The 20,534-nt window shown below is 51.0% G+C and overlaps 2 protein-coding genes across 2 annotated transcripts in view; one reads left to right on the top strand and one right to left on the bottom strand.

Moving 5' to 3' along the window:
* Positions 1 to 1,698, top strand: part of CACNA2D4 (calcium voltage-gated channel auxiliary subunit alpha2delta 4) — a 91,291-nt gene extending 89,593 nt beyond the window's left edge. The window contains exons 37-39 of the mRNA XM_007469519.1: positions 379 to 491; positions 795 to 877; positions 1,594 to 1,698. Coding sequence (XP_007469581.1) covers positions 379 to 491; positions 795 to 877; positions 1,594 to 1,698 — 301 coding nt within the window. The remainder of the gene's footprint in view (positions 1 to 378; positions 492 to 794; positions 878 to 1,593) is intronic.
* Positions 1,699 to 9,181: 7,483 nt separating this feature from the next.
* ADIPOR2 (adiponectin receptor 2) overlaps positions 9,182 to 20,534 on the bottom strand; it is a 49,755-nt gene continuing 38,402 nt past the window's right edge. Inside the window, exons 4-8 of the mRNA XM_007469481.1 lie at positions 17,734 to 17,905; positions 14,535 to 14,721; positions 14,177 to 14,364; positions 11,683 to 11,876; positions 9,182 to 9,335 (exon numbers count right to left, since the gene is read on the bottom strand). Coding sequence (XP_007469543.1) covers positions 9,207 to 9,335; positions 11,683 to 11,876; positions 14,177 to 14,364; positions 14,535 to 14,721; positions 17,734 to 17,905 — 870 coding nt within the window. The 3' untranslated portion in view covers positions 9,182 to 9,206. The remainder of the gene's footprint in view (positions 9,336 to 11,682; positions 11,877 to 14,176; positions 14,365 to 14,534; positions 14,722 to 17,733; positions 17,906 to 20,534) is intronic.

Here is a 20,534-nt window from a genome sequence, read left to right as displayed (position 1 = left end):
TTGAGAAATGATATTGAGGTAAAGAGTTTCTCCCTGAGCCTGTGAAATAAGATTTCATTTGAAGGACAGGTACAGAACCAGGGCAACAACAGGCTCTTAATGAACATGGCAGTTGTTTAAACTTGTCAATTAGAAACATAAATTACCCCCCGCAGATGTTCGGGCTTCCTCGCTTCCAATCTGCTAGGAAAGGAGCAGAGCAGCTGCAAAGGCTCCTGGGGAAAATAAGCCAGGCAGCCCATCGGTTGCTGGGACGGTTCCCGGGCTGCCCCCGGGCTGACCCGGCCCCTCCTCACACCCGCCTCCAAAAGAGCCTCCCCTACAAGCCCAGGGTCCAGCTGCCGCAGGAACCTCCACACGCCACCCTCTCTGCCGCAGGACATTCGTGATGCGACCGATTCCCTCCAGCAACCTTCTCCTCCTGGTGACGGGCCCCGCCTGTGACTGCAGCGTCTTCCCGCCCGTCCTGCAGGGGGCTACGGAGGTCAAGTATATCCTCCCGACCCTCCAGCATGTACGGGCGAGGGAGGGGCGGTGGGTAGGACATGACACTGAGGGGCTCAGATTTTGAGAGGCAGGGGCCAGCCTCCCTTTGGCCACCAACACCCCCCTCCCCCAAGAGCATCGCTACCTGTCCTCCCCCTCCCCGGGGCCCCGGGGCCGCTTCTGACCCCGGAAGCCGCTTCCAAGGCAGCTGGTCCCACCAGAGGTTAGTTCTTCCAGAGCTCGGTCCCCAGAGTCTCCAGTATCAGCTCCGTCGGCAGGTGTGTTCACCTTAACAAGGAATTCTGCACATAACGCCACAGTCAAGTGTGACAAGATGCGCTCCCGGAAGCTCCGCCGGCGACCGGATGCCTGCCACGCCTTCCATCCAGAGGTAGGGGCTGAGGCGGGGGGCTCCATCCCCAAACCCTCAGTCCTGAGCTGGTGCCCTTCAGATGTGAGAGCGTCTGGACACGTGGATGCAGCTGTGAGGGCACCTCCGTGGATGACTGGAATCACCCATACGTGTGCATTCACGCTGGGCCCCGTGTCATTCAGATTCTAAGTCAGCGGGAGGGACCCGGGGTGTTTTACAAGGAGAGCCGCAACTCTCAGGGTCGGGGCCCTCAGTGCTTTATAACACAGCCTCTCCACACGGCCCTCACTGCACTCAGCTCCACGTGGACCAAGCAAGTAGGAGGAAACTGTTAGGCACATAATACCACTGGTGACCGGCCCTGTGCACCCACCACGTAGCTGGGCTCCTTGTACATGGGGCCGTCCTTGCCGGACATGGCTGCCTCCACACCCAAGATGCTCCCAGAGTCCAGGGCTTCTCTGAAGCCCTTCTAAGAGGATAAGCCCACAGCCCGTCCAAGGCTGGGGCCAGCGAGAAGGCTCGAGTCCAGCTCTGGGGCTGAGTGAGCAGCCTCTGCCTTCCCCTAGAAGGCAGGGGTCCAAGAAAGGGGGCAGTGTTCCCTCCGCTTGCTGGAACTTCCCTCTCTCCCCAGCCCCTTGGCCCCTATTAGTTGGCCCCAGCGCTCCCTCTCCAGACTCCCGGCCACCGCTGCCTGGGGCAGTCACCCCATCGTGAATGCTCTGGGTTCACAGGAGAATGCCCAGGACTGTGGCGGCACCTCGGACACCTCAGCCTCACTCCCCCTGTTCCTGCTGCCTCTGGGTGTCTGGGTACTGCTGCCCCAGCTGCTGCGGTGACACCTGCTCCGGCCAGCTGGTTTTGACAAAGTGACCCTTCCAGAGACATTGTAAAGAGTCAGCAGCTGAAGTGGGGTCCAGCGCTCTACACTTGGGTTCTCACCCAGGTCCATGCTCATCCCAGTCTTGGGCTGATGGTCCCTCCCCACCACCGAGATTGCTGGACGGAACCAGAAATCACTCCCAGAGACCTTCCGGGTGCCTGGTACCGTCCACCCCGCGTCTCAATGGGCAGCCTCCCTGCCCTCCTACCTTCTCTTTGGAGTCCAGCATGAACTCAATTTGGACCAAGACAAAAGAGTTTTGTTCCGTCTGTTTTCCCAGGAGTCCAGACCCAGCCAAAGAAAGGGGCAACTCTTTCTAATGAATCTGGTTGGTCTTCAGTAGAATCCAAGGACTTAAACGTACTGAGAAAGAGGAGAGGAATGGGGCCAACAGCAGAAAGGGGAGGAGGCGGGAACGGGCCCCACGGGAAACACAGCTGCCCTAGGGTGAGACGCCTGATGGGGGACCAGCTCAGCCTCCCAGCTGCAGCTCAAAAAGTGTGTGTGTGTGTGTGTGTGTGTGTGTGTGTGTGTGCGCGTGTGCATGAGAGAGAGACAGAGAGACAGGAGACAGAGAGAGACAGAGAAAAGGCAGGGTCCTTTACGTGAACGTGGCCACACGCATGATGTCCACGAACTGTTGCTATTAAAAAAAATTTTTTCTAAAAACATCTTTGCAAAGCCCTAGTGTTTGCATCTTTCTAAGAAAAAGCCAGTAGGACGAGCTATACAGCTGCTGCCTCGGAAGAGGATGCGAATTCAGGGGAGGTGGCAGGGACAGCTGCAGCCAAGCAGAGGGGTCCCAGGAAAAAGAGGGGTCTTCACGGTGGCGTGGTCTGGGGGCTCCTGAGAGCTCCAGGCCCCCAGGAGGTCCAGGTCCCAGGCTGGTCTTTTTCTGGCCACTGATCTACAAGAGAGACTACCCGACTCTGTCCCTGGGGTTGGAACTTTGGGGAACGCTGCAATTTGCAAAGCGGACTCCAGTGGGAAGGGAGACGCATCTGGGCACCCCTCCCTCAGGGTCTCGGTGCCGGGGCTTCCTCCCCCGTAGACCCGGCTCCCCAGGGACCACAGTCCCCACTGTGGGAGCAACACTAAAGGTGGAACAGTGCAGAAACTCTGGGGTGGCCTCCGACCTCTGAGTTTAACCAGCCTGCCAGGAGGAGGTCCAGCCCAGCCCTGTGACGAGCAAGGACCAGGCGCGCCGGGCCTCTGGGGACCCCCTTCCAGCCCCCCACACTCGCACGTGCAAGCTTCCCACCAGCAAACAGCCTCGCCAACTCCTTCAAACACATGATGACGTTCGTGAAGCGCCTTCCACATGAGGACACGTTACTCTCACTGCTGTCACGTTCCCCACATCTACCTGTGAGGTGGGCACCAGTGGCCCAGTGACAGCTGAACTCGAGCCCCAGAGAAGGTGAGGGCCAAGGCCAGCTCGCTCAGCAGCCAGTTTGCGAGGCAGAACAGTGCTTGGAGAGCTGAACGCACCGTGGGAGTAACAGGCACCAACTCATCCAACCCGTACAACCACCCTCTGCCGTAGGTCCTATTCGCTCCTAGAACAGGAAACCCAGGCTCGGAGTTGAAACCTGGCTCCAAGTTATCGGAAGAGTATTGTGAGGCGTGAACGTGAGGCTCATGTACTGAGCCTGAAACTGCGTAGCCTGCAGTCGGCACTAGTTACATGTCACCTCCTCTCATCTATCAGAGCATCGTGTTTCGTGGCGCAGGGCCTGGAGAAATGACCATTTGGATGTCAGGAACAACAGGCGAGGTCACAGGTGCCCACCTGGCGCAGGTGGGCGAGGAGGCAGCGGGGGGCCCATCTCCCCCCCCCCCACCTCAGCTGCTGCAGCCCAGCTCCCCACTTGGTGTCACAGAGACCTCGTGGCAACAGCCCCTCCCTGCTGGGGCCCTTGGCTACCTTGCGCCCTTCTGCAGCAACAGTACGAGCCCAGACCCCGACCGCCAGCCTCTCTCCAGGACAGCGTCCCGTTCCCTACCCAACCAGGGAGAACCTTTTCAGGCAAATTTATCAACTATCTTGGCCACGTAATTTTTTTTAATATTTATTTATTTATTTAGGCTGCGCCAGGTCTTAGTGGCAGCACACGGGATCTTTAGTGGTGGCATGCGGACTTCTTAGCTGTGGCATGCGAACTCTTAGTTGCAGCATGAATGCAGGATCTAGTTCCCCGACCAGGGATCGAACCAAGGCCCCCTGCATTGGGAACACAGAGTCTTACCCATTGGGCCACCAGGGAAGTCCCAGCCACATAATTTAAAAACCAAGCTTAAGCATGCCCTAGAGCCCTCGCGCTGAAACTACTGAGCCCGCGTGCCACAACTACTGAAGCCTGCGCGGCTAGAGCCCGTGCTCCACAACAAAAGAAGGCGCCACAGTGAGAAGCCCGTGCACCGCAACGAAGAGGAGCCCCGGCTCGCCACAACTAGAGAAAGCCTGCGCGCCGCAACAAAGACCCAACGCAGCCAAAAATTTAAAAAATGAGGGACTCCCCTGGTGGCACAGTGGTTAAGAATCCTCCTGCCAATGCAGAGGACATGGGTTCGAGCCCTGGTCTGAGAAGATCCCACATGCCGCGGAGCAGATAAGCCCGTGCGCCACAACTACTGAGCCTGAGCTCTAGAGCCCGTGAGCCACAACTGCCAAAGCCCACGCGCCTAGAGCCTGTGCTCTGAAACGAGAAGCCACTGCAATGAGAAGCCCGCACACCGCAGAGAAGAGTAGCCCCTGCTCGCCACAATTAGAGAAAGCCCGTGTGCAGCAGTGAAGACCCAATGCAGCCAAAAATAAATAAATTAAACTTAAAAAAAATAATAAAATGATTTTAATGTAAAAATTAACTAAATGAAAACCAAACTTAGGAAGTGCTGGGGCAACTCCTGGCTTCGTCTGCTTCACCCCCGTCTCCGCATGGCCAGGAGTGGACTGTAAGGCCTGAACTCCCTTTCAGAACCAACGGAAGCAAAAACCGTTTGACACACTATGGTTCTAACCACCCCCAAAGGACAGCAGGGGGCAGCCTGGCTCAAGCTAAAGAGCCATCACCTTGATTTCTGAGGAACAAAGTTAAAACCAAAGCCATTTAATCGATGACAAGATTCTGGGGACAGAGTCCTGAAATCCCTTTTCCTATAAACACCATCACCTCTTGGGAGACCGAGAGTGCAAGGTGCTGCCAGCGCCTTCCTCAGGGCAGGGATACACTAACTCCTAAGCCTGCCTAGTAATGTGTGTATTTTAATGGAAGTGCTGCTGTCAGGTAAAAGGCTCCAACCACCGCTTCACAACGCCACGTGGAGTTTAGGTTTGGGAGGGCAAGGGAGCAGACACCTCTCGAAGTCAAAGAAGCAAACACGGAGGAGGAATGAGAGCAAGAGGTTGGCAAAGATGCTCGCCAATCCCAGCATCGGCTCATCTGAGGGATGCTGACCTCGGGGAGCTGGGCTCCCAGGTGAGAAAGCGGGGCCGGGTCCCAGCAGGCCCAGGCGCTGTCCCCAGGCCAGGGCAGCGGTGAGAGGCCTCCCCTCCCGCGTGGCTGGACATCTGCCATCACTGCAGAAAGTAGGGCTTGTTTGCCCCAAGGCAGGCAGCTGAAGGTGGGGAAACCCCTCCAGCGGGACACAGGGACTGGGGTCAGTGCTCCGTGCTAAGCAGACCCCTCTGGAGACCAGGGGTTATTCCTGGGGTGATTCGGAAGCAACGGCACCTGGAGCCGTCTCCAGGCCGCAGAACCCTAGCAACCGTCGGCCCAGATTCAAACACATCCCTATCCTTCCTTCCATCGCTGAGAAAGCCTTCCAGCTCAGCAAAGGACTACAGAAAAGCAGGGGGTGTCTGTAGGCCTCGAGGACTGTCACCAAGAACAGGACGCCACCAGTTCCCATTCCCAGGTGACCTACGCAAAGACCCTCAAGTTATTTCTACATTTAAAATGAGAATTCATCCAAACACTGGAAATTCCCCAAAAAAACTAAATTTACCTAAGGCAAAAGGGTTGGGATTTCCTCTCTTTTCTCAAATTACATGGAAGGGCTAACAAACGCCCAACCTTCGGGTCAATATACATGAGACCCTTTAATCCGGTGTTCTTTTTCGTGTAAAGAATGCTGGCATGGGCGTCAGACCTACCCCTTGTAGCCTCCTCACCTATAAAACAAGAGTGAAATAACACAGACGTGCTCGGTGAGTGCTGCTTACAGTTAGATGAGGCACTGAGGCCTTTAACAGATCCCTCTGCATGAGGCACTCCTTAGGCAGTATTTCTGTAACTTTAACAATAAATTAAGAACTGCCCCTTAGAGCTAGCTCTCCCCTCCATTCTACACCTGGTACCCCCAGTTATGATGAAAGCATGAAGGCTGGGAAAATCTGAGTTGGGCGTAAGCACTTTGCTTTTTAAACTGCACCATCTTTATTAACGCATTACTATCCTGCCTGCCTTATAACACATTAAGAAAATTAAATGGAAATGCAAAATACACAAATTACAAGGCTATCTAAAATTGCGAGAATTTTCAACTTGCGCGAACTCTCAACATTATATGTGGAAGTGACAGTATACAATATAACTTTCAAACAGTTGGTAGCCCAACTGAGTACACACCCCCCCCCCCAAATGTCCTCAGATACTCTATTCAGTACAGAAACTACCCCTAGTGGCCAAAGAATTCTATTAATAATTCCACAAGATCTTAACTTGTTGAAAAGTTAGTCCACGGAGAGCTTTTTCAGAACGGTCTTCAGCACTCAGACTGCGACATTTCCGAAAATTTAAGCTTCAGTGACTAAGTTCAGGCTTCAAGTAAGAAGTACCAAAAGCTATGGAAAGGAAAGTTGAGGCAGTAAAAAAAAACAACAACAAAGTTCATATTGCATTTGGTTCTTTTTATTAGAAGGTGAGCAATACAGCAAGTAGGGAAATCCCATGGTGAATGGAACCATCACATAAATGCCCTTCTGGAATCCCAACCCTCTACGATCCCCAAAATTGTGCTTTGTGGCTTCGGCAACTTATATAAACGGTAAGGGGGAAAATACTGAAAAGGCCACTATTTAATGGTGAAAGGATGAAGCTGTTAGCGGTCCTAACCAGCCGAGGACCCAAAAAGAAAATTAAAATCTGCACAGAGCAAGCAAGCCTCTGCCTGCTGAGAGTAAGGCATCCAGGCGCCAACCTGTGAGAGTTCTCAGCGAGCTGAGACATGCGTGAACGGCGGGGTAGGAGCTGCAGACACACCCGTGGATGGGCGTACACGCCGCCACGCTCCCCAGAGCGAGCGGGGGCTGCTACTGGAGGATGTCTTGAGTGGCGTCAGCTTCATTTTCCTAAGGGTTTGTGCTATGTTGAGCCAGATTCCGCTCCTCCTTTGGAGTGTGGGGCGACCGGGGCCCTGGACTGCCGCTTCTGCTGGTGGCGTCACAGGGCTGTGCAGACACACGCCCTGTCCCCCGAGGTGCGTGACCGAAGAGCAAGTGCGGCTTCTGATACGTGCTGCTGCTTCATGAAGCGAAGGGTGCTTCCTCCCGAGGGGGCCCGTCCTGCTGGGCTGGGCTTCCCCATGGGAGTGACGCCGCTCATCCTTCTGCCGGCACGGCACCAGCTCACCCACTGAGTCTTTCGCCGAGCCCACCCGGCACCCGGGGCAGTGACCTCACTCAGAATCAAAACACTCGCAAGTCCTTCGCAAGTTCTTCAGTGGATTCTTTCTTGCTGGCTCCCAGCTTTTGCTGGAGATTGGAAGGGGCGGGAAAGGAGGAGTATAGCCAAGGAAAAACCCCCCACACTGAATAAACAGGAGGCCCCGCCCATACCCCCAGACACCCCCTGGAGGCTGCCGGCCCCCACGCTCAGGGCCTCGATGCTCACTGCTGGCCCCCGCCACCCCGAGGATGTAGTTCAACCGCCTGAAATCTTGGCTGCGAGTAAGAAACTGGACTCAAGGCTTATTCTGATGGCCCTCCCATGAGCCCAGGTCAGGATTCCGTGAGCCAGACCCTCCCCTACCGCCCTCTGACACCCTAACAGGGCACCTCTGGGACATGAGCAGCCTTTTTCACTTCAAGCAGCCCTTCAAAGACTTAACAGCTTCCAGGATCTGGCCAGACCCCATGGCAATAACATAGCATTTCCTTGTAAGACTCGCCACCACACTAGCCCTGAAAAGTGGGGTCCTGGGGTGCTGGCCACTCGGGCACTGGCGGGGCAGTGGGCTCTGCTTTAGGGGCATGCCGCTGGCTTTCCTGTTCGTGGAGAGGTGATGCACCTGCCACCCAGGGTCACCAGGACAGCACCACAGGCAAACGCTCTGTCACCCACGTAAATGTGTCAGGGGCACCTGGAATCCCTCTGTGGCTGGCTCCATGCCAGGAACTATGATGCCAGGAAAGGTCGATTTTTATTCCCCGGGGGAGGAAGGGTAGTTTCATGGAGGAGGACGTACAGGGTGGTCCAGAGCTCCACAGCAGAGACACGGAACACCCTCACCCCGCCCCACCGAGGTGAAGAGGACGCCAGGAAGCGCTGCGACGGGCCCCTGCGCCAACAGTGCCCCCCCCCCCACCGCCCCTCTGCCAGCCTAAGTGATTTTCCCAAGTAGGTGGCTCTCTCTAATGACACAGTCACTAGAGCCTTGGTCTAACACATCCCGTTAGCCTTTCACGCGCTGTTTCCATTGAGAAAACGCACGCTGCTCCCGTCCACCTCGGGGCTCCCGAGGGCTCTCAGGTGCGAGAGCGGCCATGAGACTGCCGGGCTGGGCCGTAGGCTCTGCCCCACCAGGGCCCAAGGTATGCCAGCCTTCAGAAGGCACCCTGGTGCACAAGGCATTATACATTCTGGGGCTGTCACCTGATCATCCTGCAGTCGCTTGTGCAAAATTGAAACAGTGTGTGGTACTTGCGTGTTTCATTCTATACAAAAATCGTCCCTCCCTCCCCTACCCCTATGTTTTAAACATTTATATAAATTTTTATTTAAACAGTAAGTTAGAAATCTTATTTACATTAATTTCTCTGTTCTGCCAAAAGCACACCCCACCCCTTACAGGATATAAATGTTCACCGGAGCTGGTTTGCGTTACTGTTTTCAGGAGGGAGGGGGGAGAACAAGCCTCCAGCTAAACTGCGCCGCGACCTCTACAGAGAAGCAGGACACGGGCCAGGGGCCGGCCTGCCCGGGTCTCACGGTGCCCTCGCGCCGCAGACCCAAGAACAAGGCAGGGTCCGGGTCGTCCCTCCTCTTGTCCACCTCTGAGGTGGGATTTATTTTTGTTTTCTCTTCCCAGTCGCAGACCACCTGGAGCCCTCTGGGGCGTCACAAAGCCCACGAGGCTGCCAGGGCTTGGGGCTCCTCCGGTACTGGCGTCGCCGGCCAGTGAGGGAGGCCTGCAGGCGCCGCAGGCCCTGGGTAAGCGTCAGTCCCCGGCCAGCAGCAGGTATCACAGTGCATCTTCTTCACTGCAGCCTCCGCCGACCATGAAGCGGAACTCCTGGAGGTTCGAGACGCCGTGGAAGTGAACGAAAGCGCCGGCCACCACGAAGATGTGGAAGAGCTGATGGGAGTGAAACTGGAGCGGGGCGGGGTGTGGGGGGAGAGAGACACATTGTTAAACGTTGGCAGAAGGTCCCGAAGATCATTTACGCTGAGCAGGGGGCGGGAGTGGATGCCACAGCTCAGATTCCAGGCATCCACAGACCTCGGAGCATCCAGCAGGCATATCGCGTTCTGCTGAGTTGAAGGCCAGCTGTCCCCACAGAAATCAAGCTGCGGCCCGAAGCTCGAGACATGAACACATGCACGCCTGACACTGGGCACTTGGCGGACTCGGGGCAGGTGCTGCCAACAGGCCACAAAGCCCTGAGGACCCCGTGATGCCGAGCAGCAGGCGACGGTCAGACACAGGGGTGTTTCCCTCACTGCTGTCATGGACTAGGACATCATTTAAATGCTGCTCTCCTAGGAAACAAAGGGACTTCCAGGATGGGGTAGAGGGTCAAAATACCTGGTGGCTAGAGTTTCCTTCAGCTCTAAGACGCCAGAATTACATGAAGATACGACATCAAAAGACTAGTAGAGGGGGACATCCCTGCTGGCGCAGTGGTTAAGAATCCACCTGCCAACGCAGGGGACACGGGTTTGAATCCTGGTCCGGGAAGATCTCACATGCTGCAGAGCAACTAAGCCCACGCGCCACAACTACTGAAGCCCGCGCGCCTAGAGCCTGTGCTCCACAACAAGGGAAGCCACCGCAATGAGGAGCCCGCGCACCGCAACGCAGAGCAGCCTCCCGGCTCGCTGCAACTAGACAAAGCCCGCACACGGCAACGAAGACCCAACGCAGCCCAAAATAAATAAATAAAATAAATAAATTTATTTTTTAAAAAAAAGACTAGGAAAGGGACTTCCCTGGTGGTGCAGTGGTTAAGAATCTACCCGCCAATGCAGGGGACACGGGTTTGAGCCCTGGTCCGGGAAGATCCCACGTGCTGCGGAGCAACGAAGCCCATGTGCCACAACTACTGAGCCCGCACACCTAGAGCCCGTGCTCTGCAACAAGAGAAGCCACTGTAATGAGAAGCCCGTGCAGTGCAACGAAGAGTAGCCCCCGCTCGCCGCAACTAGAGAAAGACTGCGCACAGCAACGAAGACCCAATGCGGCCAAAAATAAATAAATAAACTTATTTATTATTATTATTATTATTTTTTAAAAGGACTAGGAAAGCAGGGCCTTTTACTCCCTTCTCGAGTCAGAAGCTGGTCTACAAGCATGTGATGGTTCTGATTTAACTTGCTCTGTTGAATGCTAGTTCATATCAAAGGGGGTTATTGCTCAGTGTACCAAGTATCACTTCAAAACTTACACTATTCTCTCATTATAGTCTCAACATGAAAAATGGCAAAACTAATTATCAAGGGAAAGACATTGATTTTAGAAGTGTAAACTAGAGGGAACCATAAGCCACTTCCCAAGAAATACTTCCTAGGAAACCAAAGGGGATTCATTTTCCAAAAAGCTGGGGAGGGGTGTGAAAAGTTCTCCACATCAATGTCAAAACCATGATAAGGCAATCTCAGAAGGATAAGTTTGATCATTTGAAGTTCCAAAGATGACCTAAATTAGCATTTTCTTTTATATGAATAGCTAAGCTTTGAAGAGACAGAGGACCAGCTCACTCTGTGATCATCAGTAGCTGCATGAGGAGCAGAATCCCGGAAGGTCAGATCCCACGTCAGACAGCACCGCACTGTTGACATGCCTCAGGCCACCTTCAGTTACAAGAGTGCCCGTCTATTGGTCCCTTGTGTTTTCTGCCCCTCCCCCTTTCTTACCATTAACCACATTTAGTTACCCTACCTCCTCTTCCAGCCGGACACGTGTTATCAGTCCCTCATTGCAAATCACTGAATTCTGGCTTCAAAAAGGACCTTGGTGAAAACCTGGCCGGTCACCCTCATCTCACATGCGAGGAAACCAGACGAAGAAGGACCGGAGGAGCTGCCGCACAGTGCGGGGCGCAGGGGCGCAGAATGAAACTCCACTCCTGCCACCTAACGGGCAGGGGTGCTGGATAAGGAGCTACCTAATCTCCCGAAGCCTCGTCTCCCAAGCTGTCAAGTGAAGGCACTGACAGCAGCTGTTACACTTTACGGGGCCAGTGTATCTAACGAGGCCGTCCCTGTAAAGTGCTCCCGCAGCTCTGTGCCAGGCACCACCGCACGTCAGTTACCAATAAACACTAGTCAGCACCGTACTTACTGTCCAGAGAGACACAAATCATGAGGGACACTGAGGGCTAGGATACACGTATCTGGATTCTGAGTCTGAACCTTCCTCAGTTATTCCACTTCCCCTTCTGCCAATAACCCACTAACAGATGGACGGACAGACACTGACCACCCCTGACCATACTCACCCAGATGTCACACTTGCCGGGAAAGAAGCGCTCGGGGATGCGGGCAGCGTACAGGGCTGCTCCCGTGATATACAGGCTGGCCATCAGCATCAACCAGCCGATCTGCCCTATGGTGGCGGCCTTCAGGAAGCCCTCCGAGATGACAAAATGCAAGGTGGGAATGACGCCACTCAGGCCAAGGCCCAAGAACACTCCTGGGAATCGTAAGAACACAGTGAAAACGAGGAAGGACTCTGGCACAGCACCAGTGATTCTGTAAACTGAGTATTGCACAGCAGGATGCAACAACATCAGCTTTTTGGTCAAAGGGAAAATGAAGGTTCTTCAAACTCTGTGATTCTGACACGCAAGACAGCACATCCAAGTTCTAAAAAGGAGATCTATTTACAAATGCAAAGAGCCTCCTGCTGAGAAAGGCTGAGCTTGACAAGTCAGCAGTCTTCAAGGGGTCTGGAATTATGCTGCTGAGTGTTTTAGAAACAGACAGCTCTAGGGGTTTGCTCAAAGCACCCCTAAATGCTGCTTCTTTAAAGACACAGATACTTTAAAGACACAGTACAGAGCAGTTTTACATATTTCATCTTCCCTTTGAGGCACCAGACATTCCTGGGGGGACACTAGGGTGGAAAGGATGGAGGTGGGGATGAGGAAGGGAGAGGGCCCCAGAGCACCGGTCAGATACAGTCTGTCAGCAAGGCTCCACCACAGCCGACTGCCCTCAAAACCCTCTACAGCAGTGTTTTTCAAACACTGCTGGATATGACCTAGGTTATGAGACAAACTGAGTCTGGATGAGCCTTTTTTTTTTAATGAACTAGAGTAAAACAAGAAATATTTTTAAAAAATCAGACTGTGTCAAGTGGAGGGTTAAGTGCCATTCTGTCCAAGTTTTATAATTTATATATATATATATATAAAATAAGACATGTTTAGGGTTGTAACAGAGAGTGTCACGATGCAAAAAAGTTTAAAGGTAACGCGGATCTAAAACCACTGTGAAGGGTGTGGGCCAACAAAGCACCACAGGGACGTCCCTCAGCAGCCAGGAGCTGCTCCCATGTTCTGACACACAGGTAAGAATGACCTTTGCCAAACAAACCACCATCTGGTAATAAGCTTTCTCAAAAACAAGGTGCCTATTACTTGCTTTGGACGCTACAAGCAAGCGCCCACCGATGTGCACCAACACGTAGGCACCAGTGCCGAGTGCACACTCGTGGAAGACACGGGCATCCCCAAGGGCGGGGCGAGGGCAGCGCTGGCGCGCTGCGTCCTGCCCCAGCCCCCGAAAGCACGGGGCTCCTGCCTCTTCGCTGCGCTTCTCCTCCACGCGCTAAGCGGAGGCTGCTCGTGGTCGTGCCCATCATTCCCAAAGCCAAAGGCTCAGGAACGTGGTCCCTCTGACGCGCACAGACCGCAGGCCATGCAGCGCCACTCAGCCGGAGCGTTCCCATCTCTCGTGCTCCGGGCTGAACACCACAGCTGGGCACCGCTGGGGAAACCGCGGACTCCTCGTCTGGCGCCTTATAACATAAACGCTGCACTGTCCTCCACCACAAGCCAGCGTCAGCAGACTGGCACGGCAAGCAGACCCAGGTCTGGTTAGGTAACACCAACCGGGGAGCCAACCCTGACCACTGCTCATGTGCTCAAAGAAATCCTCAAAAGGGAAGAGGACAGAGTTACAACAGTGCTCATTAACACAAAGCTAATTCTAACTTCTAACCTTCTAGGTAACTGCAGATAAACTGTGGCTTAGACTCTGATACAAAATGGTTTAAAACAAAAAGGTCGAAAGGAAAAGTATTCCTTCTAATACTTCCTGTTCATTCTCAGGAGGTACTGGGTTTGACACTGGGTGGGTAGAAAACTGAAGACACAGCCCTGGCTCCGAGGGGTCAGTCACCAGTCTAGGCCCTCACACAGGAAGTACTCACACAGGAAGGGGCTCTTGGCTTTCCACTGATCTCCAACGAAACAGGCATTATCCTAAACACAAAAAGCCTCTTTATCTCTACATCAGAAAAAATGTGTGGTGCCTCTTTAGAACACAATCAGTTGGGAGTGAAGACTTTTTTTTTTACACATTTTAAAATGAAAATACATAGGAAAAAATAATTTTTTTAATAAAATGAAAATACATAACAAAACAAAAAACGACAACAAAAAGAAGAACTAATCACTATAAAAAGTACACCTTGAGCTGAGAAAGAGGAATCATTATTTTACAAAGGTTACGGAGCCACAGCCCTAAGGACAGTGTATGGGCCTGAACTCATGTACACTGTATTGCCCCAAATATGTCAACTGCAATAGCTCAGCACCCGCTCCACTCTGACACCCCTACTACATTACGAGGCCCTCGAGAACAGGAACTGTGATTTCTCCATCTTTGCATCACAAGTACCTCACGTAATGCTTGGGCAACAGTGACCCTTTAACGAAGCCTGGCAAATAGACGCGGGTCCAGCGTGGGCCCTCGGCGAGCTCTTACCTGCTCTCACCCCCCGGTACTGCGGGGTAGCGAACATGTCCCACTGGGAGACGACAATGGCTGCGATGCCCAGCACACAGATGACAATCAAGTAGACGAAGCACGGTTGTGGGTTACAGTAGAAAGAATAATAAAGCCAAGGGACAAAGCTTCCCATAATCAGAAGAGCAATGCCAGAGTAATCCAGTCTAGGACAGAAAAAAAAAATCCATTTAATGTTAGAAATTACTGCCTGCTACAGGTTCCGATCGAAGTTCCCAGCGGATGGTATCAAGGGTTCTGCCACCTCTGCTGGAAGCTCTCCCCTCGCCCATGGACTCTACATCACTGATCAAATATGGACTTTGCAGATACTTACTTAGAGAAGACACGGGAGACCCCTTCTGAGTGGCAGTAGACTGTGTGGAAGAGCCACGAAAAAGAAAGGCAGAGAATGGCCCCCAAGAAGAATAATCCAAAGACCACCTTCTCTTGCAGGGGGGCCACAAAGGAGATGTTTGGACGAAACATATAAAAGATCCCCAGGCACAGGAAGAATACACAACCTAGGAAAGAGTACGGGAAGAGAGAAAGGATTATCCTTTTGAAGATATACTGAAGTGTTATACACTGATTGTGTTTTCAATCCTGACATCCAAATCGAAAGTTCCATGAGAACTTTCCAAATTTTTCCAAATAACTGAACCTTATCCAAAATGCTGGTCTACTCCAAATACTGTTGGTATCATATGCTCCTCAGTTTCACAAACTCAGTATACAGAGTAACTTACTACTAATCCAAAAAAGAAAACAGACAATGCCTGCTACTTCTCAAAAAACTAGAAGAGAGTGGCGTGGACTTATATCCACTACCAAACGTAGAACAGATAGCTAGCGGGAAGCAGCCGCATAGCACAGGGAGATCAGCTCGGTGCTCTGTGACCACCTAGAGGGGTGGGATAGCGAGGGTGGGAGGGAGACGCAAGAGGGAGGAGATATGGGGATATATGTATGCATATAGCTGATTCACTGTGTTATAAAGCAGAAACTAACACACCATTGTAAAGCAATTATACTCCAATAAAGATGTTAAAAAAAAAAAAAAAGATTAAACTAAAAAAGTAGAAAAACCCACTTCTACCTCTAGATCCCATGTGAAATTTCATTTACAAAGCTTTTGGCACTTATGCTGTAGCCCAGGTTTCAAAGGCCCATATTCTGCATTTTCCTTTGCAGTGAATGCTGAGACCTCCAAACTCTGCTAGGAAATACAGCTTCTCTCCACCAATAGCTGTCAAGGAACCTTATGCTTCTCTGGTCCTCACCCGTTGGCCCAACAGACTGGGGAGTTAAGGACAGTGAAATGCCCATTTGGGCCATTTCATAACCAGTTTTTAAACTGTTCTTCACAGTGAGATACCATGTTCTTATTGCCTAGGGAAAGGCCACTTAACACAAGACAGGCACAGAAATTAAGAAGCTAAACATCTACTAAGTGATTCTGTTTGATCCATTTAATAAAGCATTTACCCTCGAGTAGAAGTCAGCGACAAACTTGACTGTCTATTCTACTCTCACTGCACTAGCAGTCTGGAACTTGCAGTCACAGTGGAAATCAAATGCGGGATAAGAAATGTACATCAAATCGGGTAAGGCCAGACTATTCAGTATATTCAGAAGGCTGTGCCATCATCACCACTATTTAATTCTAGAACATTTTCATTACCCCAAAAAGAAGTCCTATACCTGTTCAGCCATCTCCCATTCCCCGCGAGACAACCCTAGGCAACCACTAATTTACTTTTTGTCTCTATGGGTTTCCCCATTCTGGGTATTTCATGTATATGGATCATACCACACTTGGCCTTTGTGTCCGGCTCCTTCCACTTCGCATATTTTCAAGGCCCACCCATGTTGTAGCACATTATCAGCAGTTCACCCCTTCTGTGGCCATTATATGGATATACCACATTTTATTCACCCGTCAGCTGATACATAGGTTGTTTCCACTTTCGGCATTATTATGAATAATGCTAAGAACATTCATGTACACGTTTTTGTGTGAACATGTTTTCAATTCTCTTGGATATACACCTAGAATTAAAACTGCCAGTAACTCCGTTTAACTTTCTGAGGAGCTGCCAAAGTATTTTCTGTGGGCTGCACCACTTTACCTTCCACCAGCAACGCACGTGAGTTCTAACCTTTCCACATCCTGGCAAAGACTTGGTATTTTCCATTTTCTTGATAACAGCCATTCTAGTGATTGTGAAGTGGTATCTCACTGCACCTCCCTCAAATGACTCAGGATGTTGAGCATCTTTCCGTGTGTTCACTGGCCACTGTGTGTCTATTCCGACGCTTTCCCCACTTTTAAAACTGAGCTGTCTTTTTATTGTTTAGTTGTAAGAATTCTTCACTAGACCCTTACCAGATATATGATTTGCAAATATTCTCTCCCATTCTGTGGGTTACCTTTCTGCTTTCTTGATAATGTCCTTTGACATACAGAAGTTTTTTTTATTTTTTGGTCACGCTGCACAGCACGTGGGATCCTAGTTCCCCGACCAGGGATCGAACCCATGCCCCCTGCATTGGAACTGTGGAGTCTTAACCACTGTACTGCCAGGGAAGTCCCAAAAGTTTAAAATTTTTTTTAAATATTTTATTTATTTATTTGGCTGTGTCAGGTCTTAGTTAACAGCGTGTGGGCTTCCCTCTAGTTGTGGCGTGTGGGCTCAGTAGTTGCAGCATGCGGGCTTAGTTGCCCCACGGCGTGTGGGATTTTAGTTCCCCGACCAGGGACTGAACCTGTGTCCCCTGCATTGGAAGGCGGATTCTTAACCACTGGACCACCAGCGAAGTCCCAAGTTTTTAATTTCGATCAAGTCCAATTTATTTTTCCTTTGGCTGCTTATGCTTTAGGTGTCAATTCTAAGGAACTGTCACTTAATCCAAGGTCATAAAGATTTACGTCTATGTTCTCTCCTCATGGGTTCATAGTTTTAGCTCTTATGTTTAGGTCTTTGATCCATCTTAATTTTTCTATATGGTGTGAATTAGGAGTCCAACTTCATTCTTTTGCATACTAGTTACTCAGTTTTCCCCAACACCATCTGTTGAAAAGACTGTTCTCTCCCCCACTGCATTCTTTCTTTAATGTGCAATGATAATGGAGAGAAATATCATAGATCACATTCTGCTTCAAGACAAACTGAAATTGAATTGTGAATATTCTAAGTAATGACTTTCAAAAATCAGCTTACTTCTATTAAGTAACTCCCTTCCTCTCCATGCTCATTAAAACATTATAACCCATTCTGTACAGTGCCTTTTCCTTTGCCTGGTTTAAGGACATGTCTGAAAATCTAGTAGAGAGAAATACAACCTAGCTATAATAAAATCATCGTGTCAGCGAGGACTACCACAGAGACAACCACTGAGAAACTTCATCATTAGAAATCCAGAAAGCAAAAATGGCAAATCCAAAATACATTTTTTAAGTTCCGTCCTTGCCCTCAATTACACTGGTGGGGGGAGAAGCAGAATGATCACATTGTATCACTGCTGTTACATACCTAAGAGGTGTGTCCAGATGTTGCCTGTCTCAGTGTGTATTCTGAAAATGCTCTTAAAACAGGCCCGGAAAGAAGGCATAGGGGGCCGGTGTCCATGCAAGAGGAAGTCGTTATCCTTGAGCCAGTCGGGCAGCACATCATGAGGGATTACTCGCCACCGACCTTCCCAGACCTGGAAGAATATTAGCAAATACGCCTGAGTTTAATGTCAACTGAGCAATACTGACAACTATCTCTTACCACACTGGCTGATAATGAGAAAAAATACCTTATCTTTAGAAAGACAAATAACATTCCAAGGTATAATGTCCTATATTCTGAGGTTTTAAGAACTTGATTGAGGAAAAACATGTTTTTAAAGGCAGGGGATGGGGGACAGGACTTTTCTTGGGAAAAGGGAAGAGCAAATGAAATGAAGTCACAGAAAATACCCAAACAGAGTGCTTTCAAGCTCTGTTTCTATCTGGCTAAAGGTAGGGTGAGGGGGCTGAAGTCCCACCCATACGGACGCCCCACGCCTCCTGCATCCTCCACCACAGACTTAACCTCTGAAAACCCCTGTCGTGTTAAAGACCAGTTCTATACTTGATGTCCCCGCCGGTGGGAAGGGACACGGAGCCGCACCTCTGCGCCTTCTGCCGAGGCCTCCCGCCCCCGCCGCTCCCCCGCCACGGCAAGCCCGGCCAGCGGAGGAGAGCTCGGGCGCCGAGGGCCTCGGGGCTCCGCCACTGACCCGCTGCGCGAGCCTGAAGTGATGACAGAGTCCTCAAGCCTCCGCGTCTGCGTTTATAGAACAAGGACCCGAGTGCTTCGATCGCTGGGTGAGGAAGCCGTGAGGATCACAGGAAATGACCCAAAGCACTTCATAAACGAGGCGGCAAACCCCAGCACCCCCCGCAAAGGTGACGCGCAGTCCTGCCTGTCCCCGCAGCCTGCCACCTGGGAGCTCATGACCAACGCTGCGGAGCCGGCAAAGGGGCTCAGCCCTCCTGCCCTCCAGGTCCGCCCTTTCCTCGCCGTCAGGCCCCCATCAGACTCTAAAGGAGAGGGATCGGGAGCGTGGAGGCCCCTCCGAAAAAGTGTGTGTCTTCACTCTGCTCCTAATCACGTGTCTCAGCCCAGTGAGCTCACACCACAAAATCACTTAAGCCTAAAATCGAACCTGCTTCTGCTGAGCCAAGAAGATGCAAGGAAGGATACAGGAGCATGTCTACCTGTGGCTCCCACTCTGACATCAACGGCCCTGTGGCCAGCAGCACAGCTGAACCCCACACCTGCCAGCCACCATGCCCACCCCTTCCCTCCACAAGAGTCTGCTGTCCTCTGCTCCCCCTAATCCTTCCTCAGGGGCGTTTTCAGAGAACTGATCCCCTGTGGAACTCCAAAGGGAGTGGGCACAAACAACTGAAGAATAGCAGTGACACTCTTAACACTCAAACTTACTCTCCCTTCTCTCCCTCCCCTCCCCGCTGGCCCCTTCACCTTCCAACTCAAAACCTGAGGCCTGGACTAATCTGGCCATTCCCTGCCTGTTCCTAACATACAACAAAATAAAATAATTTGTTACAAGATGCTGCTACTCTGTTTTATTTTGGGGGAACTTTATTTTCTAAGATAGAAATCAATCCTCACCTCCCTCAAGGCAGTTCACAACATGGAATCAGCTCTGCTGTGATCATACAAAAAGTGCTACCGTGTCATCCACCACACAGCCAAGATAGTCAGAAAGAATTGCCGAGTTTCTTACATGCTTACAATGTCAGAGTGACTTTCCCCACTGTTTCTAAACAAACGTTCTGGTGTCTAAAGACTGGGCCAAGGAGCTGTGCTTTCATAATTATACTGTAATAGTGTCATTTTCAGACACTGCACCCACCGTGGCTCAACTTGCAGTGTGGCCAAATGCCAACCCAAACAGGTATTCTCTTTCCCCTCCTGGGGAAGAATAAGGTCACAGCTTAGTCAAAGACACATTTATTTATAAGCTTGACAAGGACAATGCCTAAATCAAACATCTTAGCAATGGTCCACTAGGTTCGTATTAGACCATATAATGCACAAAATTAATTTACACCTCCTGTCCCACGTGGGCTGACGATGCTCGTAAACAGCAACTATTGAAGGCTGGGAAAGAGACACCAAGACCAAACCTGGATGCTCTGTAGCCTGAACGGTTCTGCTCCCCATCCCTATAGAAAAGCCTTCCCAAAAGGGAGAGTGCCTGAACCAGCAAGGCGACAGGACACTTCACTTTAAACTGTCTACTTGCTTCCAATCCAAGAAAGAACCCTGTGTCATTAGGTTTATCAAGGACGGTCTGGTGCTGGGCCACAGTGTGTGGGGCGACCCAGGAAGCCTCTCCCTCTGATCACAGACACACTGCTAGCGGATGATAAGGGGTTGGTAATAATCACTACTTTTCCTTCAGTAAATTATAGTCTGTAGCAAAAAAGTGCCCATTTATTCACCCATAAGCTCTTAAACTGGAAAGTTTTATCTGCTTTATTCTCTACTCTTGGTTCAGAAGGGAGAACAAAAAGACAGTCAAGTTAGCTACAGAGCCCCACGGATCCATTAATATAAAAATCCCTAATGGCCGGACACTGAATATTGAACTTTGAGATTTAACACCAAACTTGCTTTTTGAAAAACAAAATATATCTTTTGTATCCCTTTGTGCCAGTTCTTCAGAGACACTGATTACTACAATGGGTCTATTGTTTTGCTTGGCCTTTTCTTCACCAGTTTTCAAACAATGATTCAAATTTCCGAGGCTCTAAAAGTAGATCCATAAATGTTTA

This window comes from Lipotes vexillifer, unplaced genomic scaffold (genome assembly GCF_000442215.2).
Source record: "Lipotes vexillifer unplaced genomic scaffold, Lipotes_vexillifer_v1.1 scaffold395, whole genome shotgun sequence".
Classification (NCBI taxonomy): domain Eukaryota; kingdom Metazoa; phylum Chordata; class Mammalia; order Artiodactyla; family Lipotidae; genus Lipotes; species Lipotes vexillifer.
Note: the sequence above shows the minus strand (reverse complement) of the source record. Positions and strands in the feature narration are given on the sequence as shown.